General features: G+C 45.3%; 1 protein-coding gene across 1 annotated transcript in view; it reads left to right on the top strand.

Moving 5' to 3' along the window:
• The first annotated feature begins 2,030 nt into the window (after positions 1–2,030).
• MED9 (mediator complex subunit 9) overlaps positions 2,031–6,000 on the top strand; it is a 39,021-nt gene continuing 35,051 nt past the window's right edge. Inside the window, exon 1 of the mRNA XM_038762791.1 lies at positions 2,031–2,068. Within this exon, the coding sequence (XP_038618719.1) occupies positions 2,031–2,068 (38 nt within the window). The remainder of the gene's footprint in view (positions 2,069–6,000) is intronic.

Raw genomic sequence — 6,000 nt, 5'->3', positions numbered from 1 at the left:
AGTGCTTGGCACATAGTAAGCGCTTAACAAATTCCATAAAAAGAACATCGCAGCCTCAGTTTCACGTTCCCTGAAATAGCCTTTTCTGCTCATCTGGAAGCAACGTCAGACCTGAAGGGCTGAGGGAGCAGAGAGAATTGCGGTTAGCCCTCCCGAGAGCCTTCTATGGGATATTTTCCTGGAAAAGTTGGCTATTACCTGAGATTGGGGTTTAGAAATGAACTTAAAATGTCACACTCACATCCTATTGGTCATCTAACTCTAAGTAGGACTTTGAAAAAGGAAGGGGAGACCAAAATCAGAACATTTCAGCATCATGAGTAAATCTACTGCTTGCGGGCTATGGCTTTCCCTCCAGGAATTTACATAGCAGTGCTATGATTTAGGATGATGGAGGTGGGGTTTTGGGGGGAGGCCTTTGGTTAGCCAAAGCAGTTAAGCTAAGACCGAGGGAAGCAGTGGTGGTTGGATAGACCGAGGCGAGAAGCAGATAATTAGGCAAGTGATTTGGGCCAAAGAGAGGGAAAGATAGACGGCCACAAATCTCCCAGGTTGGAAAACTGATCGGGTGGATCTTAACTGGATAAGCTTGAACCCTTTTCCGGCTCTATGATTCTGTGACAGTCTGTGAATTCTATGATTCAAAGACCATCACCACTGTCCCCAATGCTCTCCTTTAGCATCTGTTAAAGCACAGTCTTTTAGACCGTGAGCCCACTGTTGGGTAGGGACTGTCTCTATATGTTGCCAATTTGTACTTCCCAAGTGCTTAGTACAGTGCTCTGCACATAGTAAGCGGTCAATAAATACGATTGACGATGTTAAAGCTTAGTTGAAAAGATAAATTCATATAAATAAAAAGTAAAACGACCCATTTTGCCCCGTTTGGATACAAATTCTTTCAGGATGGGGGCTTGTTTTATTGAAGATCTTCAGGTACAGTGTCTAACATACTAAGTGAGAAGCCACAGGACACAGTCAAATAATTGAAAACAATTTTAAAAACGCTTTCAGACTCCCAAGTTAGACTGAAGTATGAGGGAAGTTCAACTGCATTTTCCGTTCTGCTTGAAACAGGCCACTGGAAATAACCAAGTAAGCCTGTTTTCCCCTTTCCCTACCAGGAAGTTCAGCTGCTAGAGTGTGGAAGGGGGAAAGTCGATTCAAAATGTCAACTCATTTCTTTGGCTATTTAGAGACCTTCTCACCACTGAATTTGGATGTTTTAGAAGAGGACCGTTAGATGAAGAGGAAAAACTGTTGGTTTTCTACTAGGTGGAGAAGAGAGCGGGGCTGGACCATTAGAGGTGTTGTTTATATAACAGCTGTTCACACAATAGCAATGGTGGTGGAATTGTTACACACTACGTGCCAAGCATTGTGATAAGCACTGGGGTAGCTACAATACAATGAGATGAGACTCAGTGACCGTTCCACATCCAGTGGATTGCAAACCACAACAGGAAACAAGAGGCGAGAAACCAAGACAAGTAATGTGAACAGTTCTCGGAAGGAAGCATCCTCAAGATTCCCCACCGATCCAGGCAAGCAGTCCTTGTTTCACAATCCACCATTCTTCCCTAGGTTCTAAAGGTTGCAAAGGTCAAAATAAGATTTCCAGTGTGTGATGTCCTGTGGTACCGGGGAAAGCTAGTCCAGGCTTGGGGTGAAGGAGAGCTATCCAGACAGAGCTCATTCAGGGGGATGAGAATCCCCATTTTCAGAGAGACTGTCCATGAAGCTTAGATTTCCACAGAAAGATCTATTCTCACACTTCACATTCAGATGGGTCACCCTATTGCTGTGCATCCAGCCCGTCCCTTCTTGGTTCGCAACTCCGACGGCTCATTCTCAGCCCGGGCACACAAGGCCCTTCACAGCCTCCCTTACTGTCTGCAAACCCCAAACTGGAGAGATGGGATTCGCAGCTGCCCCCCTCTTTACAAGGGGATCACGCCAAGGTTCGGGCGAACTCGGGGTACTTCCACAATAGGGCACGTACGACATTATTGCATTATGTTGGGCCCCGCATGTATAATCTGATCCAGACGTTGGCCGATACTCTCAGGTGCGCTCTTCTGCGGGATCTACTGATTCCACTACAGCCATCCTGAAACCTTTAATACAAGTCCTGAAAATCCAAGTTGAAGCCAAAGTTGTTTTACTGAGTTGACGCAAGAATCCCCCTTGCATAAATACGTGGATACGCCCACCATTTCTCCTGCACTTCTCAGCCAAAGTCACATTCAAGGCACTTTTCACTTGTTCACGCGACCCTGTCGGGTTCCAGGAACGGTTCTGAGACACTACTCACTTTGTGGTAGAATACCTGCTCTTTGTTCCTAATGTTTGGATTGCAAACGTCCTCATTTTGCTGAACTGGGTCAGCCAAAATGGACAATGAACCTCTGTTTGTTTTGGCAGGTTTACCCCGTGAAGTGTTACAGACAAAAGTAGGCCCAGAAATCCAATTTAAGAGAAACCTTGACGCGGGGGTTCTGATTGGACAGGGATGAGCAGCCCTGACTCAAACTTGTACAGTCCATTGTTGAACTCCAGAGCACATAATAGTTGAACAGAAAGTAGAAGCACGTAAAGGCTCTCTGAGCCCTGGTGAATGTCTGTGAACGTTCTGTTGTAATTGTCCTAATTACGGAAAATAGGTCCATTTTATGGGATTTTCACAAAGTGACCCAAAATCCTTGGAAGCTATTCCTCGTGTTTTATTTTTACTCAAGTAGAAGGGCTCCCAGAGGTGAACTGGCTCTATGTTTAGGCAGATCTTCACAGCCTCTGCTAAAGCAACCAATTCTGGCTAAATTCCCAATATCCAATAATGCCTTTGATAAGATTCGTTCATTTATCCACCAGTCAATCCATCAGTGGTATTTATTGAGTGCGTATTGTGTGCAGAGCCCTGTACGAAGCGCTAAAGATCGGCAAAACAAAATCGGCAGACATTGTCCCTGCCCACAAAGAACTTACAGACTACAGAGGAAGCCTGACATTAAACTAAATTACAGTTAGGGGAACCAGGAGAGTGTAAGGATATTTACAGAAGTTCTTTGGGGTTGTTGGTGAACCCTGTAATACTCTTTGCTTTCTTTCTCCTTTTTCAGATGTTAACTTAGATTAAAATACCTATCTGGTTCCTGTCACTTCAAGTTAATTTAGTGCAGACAATGAGTAAAGAATGTCAATTTTCTATGTTTTACGATCCATGCCAGCGTAGGGTCCATAGCCTGGAGGCTATTTTTAGTAGATTGTATTTTATAATTGCAACTGTTTGCATCTTCAATAACTCTGTATTCAAATTCCCGTTACTGAAATAGCAAGTTTCTTCCCCTTTAGAAGTGCTTGGTTTTAGGTCAAAAACAATCATTGCCCACTTTTCTTCTCGGGACTCTGTTTTTCCGGCTGCAACGAGAGGGAGTGTGGAGGGATTTTAAAACCCTCTTCAGAAAGGGTCTGCTGGAGTTTCCAAATCTTATGGGGGGAGCAAATGGAGGCGCATCTGATGTCCAACGTCAATTCAAATTAACCCTCATCTTCCCAGACCTGTGACTGAACCCTGAACCCGCTCCTTGGGGGATGTCTGACCAAGGAAAACGTTGAAGATTCCACCTTCAAACAGAACCGTAAAAGCCTGTCGCAAACACATGCCAGCTGGGTGACACTTTTTCAAGGCCGCTCTATTTGAAGACAAGCTGGACATTAGTAACGGGAGGAGTCTGAAATGGGGTTAGTGTACAGTTTTACTCCGCTCCAGCTCCCTTGGATCTGGATTGAGGTGAGGCTTTTCGAGAGTGGCCTGGGAAGCAGCATGGGGTAGCATAGAGCACGAGCCTGGGACTCAGAAGGTTCCAATCTTGTCTGCTGTGTGACCTTGGGCAACTCACGTCACTTCTCTGGGCCCCAGCTACCTCATCTGTAAAATGAGGATTGAGATCGTGAGCCCCACATGGGTTAGGGACTGGGTCCAACCCAATTTGCTTGTATCCACCCCAGTGCTTGGTACAGTGCCTGGCACGTAGTGAGTGCTTAACACACACCGTAATTATTGTTAGTCATCCAGTTATATCCTTGACAGTCTATTAAATAGTTTCTCCTCTGATGATACATCTTCTTATTGGTTAGTGTACTACAATGTTGGACACTGATTTGCTCAGGATTTTTATTTTCATCCAGTCTCCCTTTGCCTTGACTCCATCTGCTTATTCCCGTGGCTTGGAAGCAGACTTGTGTTAACACGGAGAGGGGCGCAGCCTGGATTTAGGACCCACCCAGCGACAGATTCAGCAGCTTCTAGGTTCTGCAAGCTTCCTCTGAGAAACTAGCTATGTGAGTCATCATCATCATCATCATCAATTGTATTTATTGAGCGCTTACTATGTGCAGAGCATTGTACTAAGCGCTTGGGAAGTACAAATTGGCAACAAATAGAGACAGTCCCTACCCGACAGTGGGCTCACAGTCTAAAGGGGGGAGACAGAGAACAAAACCAAACATACTAACAAAATAAAATAAATAGAATAGATATGTACAAATAAAATAAATAAATAAATAGAGTAAAAAATATGTACAAACATATATACATATATACGGGTCCTTATTGCACCCTTCCTTACACCAATAATGTCGCCTGTGAACTGCAGATCAATATTCGTTTCAAACAAAAGAACATAATTGTCCCCAGGAATGGACAGAAGTACATTAGAGAAGCAGCAGGGCCTGGTGGAAAGAGCGCAGGCCTGGAAATCAGAGGACCCGGATTCGAATCGCGGCTCTGCCGCTTTGCCCGTGTGTGACCTTGGGTAAATTGCTTAGATTCTCTGTATCTCAGTTTCCTCATCTGTAAAATGGGGATTAAATACCTGTTCTCCCACTTACTTAGACCTTGAGCCCCACGTGGGTCTGGGACTGTGTCCGACCTGATTATCTGGTATCTACCCCAGCACTTGATACAGTGCTTGGCCCATAGTAAGGGTATTAATGAACGTGTCAATTATCATTAGTATTCCAAGCCACTAGTCACTCCCATGGGATATGAACCCACTGCTTTTTAGAGTTTTTGTTTTTATCCAAGTAAAATGGGGGTGAGATTAGGAAAGGGGTGTTCTGAATTTATTAATACTATCTGTGGCCACCCTAGGTTTTACTCGCCTCAATGAAGGAGAGTGTCATACAGTCGAAACCCTGATTTAAACTAGTATGGCCTATTGCTTGCCTCAGGATCAGGGGGCCAGAGGGCAGAAAGAAGGAAAAACCCCTCTCCCTTTAGGTTTGTACTAACCCTGGAAAAATGGAGGGGCTTCAGGGGACGTGAGGTTCTTCTATCTCAGGTCTCCAGACTAAACCTGGGGTAGTACAGGAACACTTTAAATTCAATTTATACCTTCCCACTCTCTAACTGCCTGCAATCATTACCTCTATGACCAAACCCCCAGCAGCTGCGAAAAGTATACAAACTGGATCCAGGCAACAGGAGGGCTATCAGCAAGCCATTTCCGTATTTATATGACCATCCACTGACCCAGATAATGGGGTTTCTGGGGAGTCAGGGGTCCCCGGCACCTAATTTCTTAGCCAATATTGGTCTTATTCACTATGGTCCCACGGACCCATAGAACTGTTGCTGCCTTGCTGGCTCAGCGCCCAGAGGGAGGGAAGTGCATTCGCAGTTACTTTGGGTAGGCATGGAGGGTTTTTGATGGGTAAGAGGGTCACCCGTGGCCTGTGATTGCTAACATCAAAACTTGGAGCCACGAGGAGCGGGCCTGGTGCCTGTTTGGCTGTGGTAAAGATGCTCGCGACGGGCTCAGAGACCACAACTGCACCGGACCCAATGTAACAGAGTGGCCCTTCCCACCCACAAGCCAAAACATTCACTCAATCATATTTATTAAGCGCTTACTGTGTGCAGAGCACTGTACTAATTGCTTGGGAAGTACAATTCAGCAACAAAGACGGGCAATCCCTGCCCACAGGGGCTCACAGTCT

The sequence above is a fragment of the Tachyglossus aculeatus genome, chromosome 21, assembly GCF_015852505.1.
Source record: "Tachyglossus aculeatus isolate mTacAcu1 chromosome 21, mTacAcu1.pri, whole genome shotgun sequence".
Classification (NCBI taxonomy): domain Eukaryota; kingdom Metazoa; phylum Chordata; class Mammalia; order Monotremata; family Tachyglossidae; genus Tachyglossus; species Tachyglossus aculeatus.
Note: the sequence above shows the minus strand (reverse complement) of the source record. Positions and strands in the feature narration are given on the sequence as shown.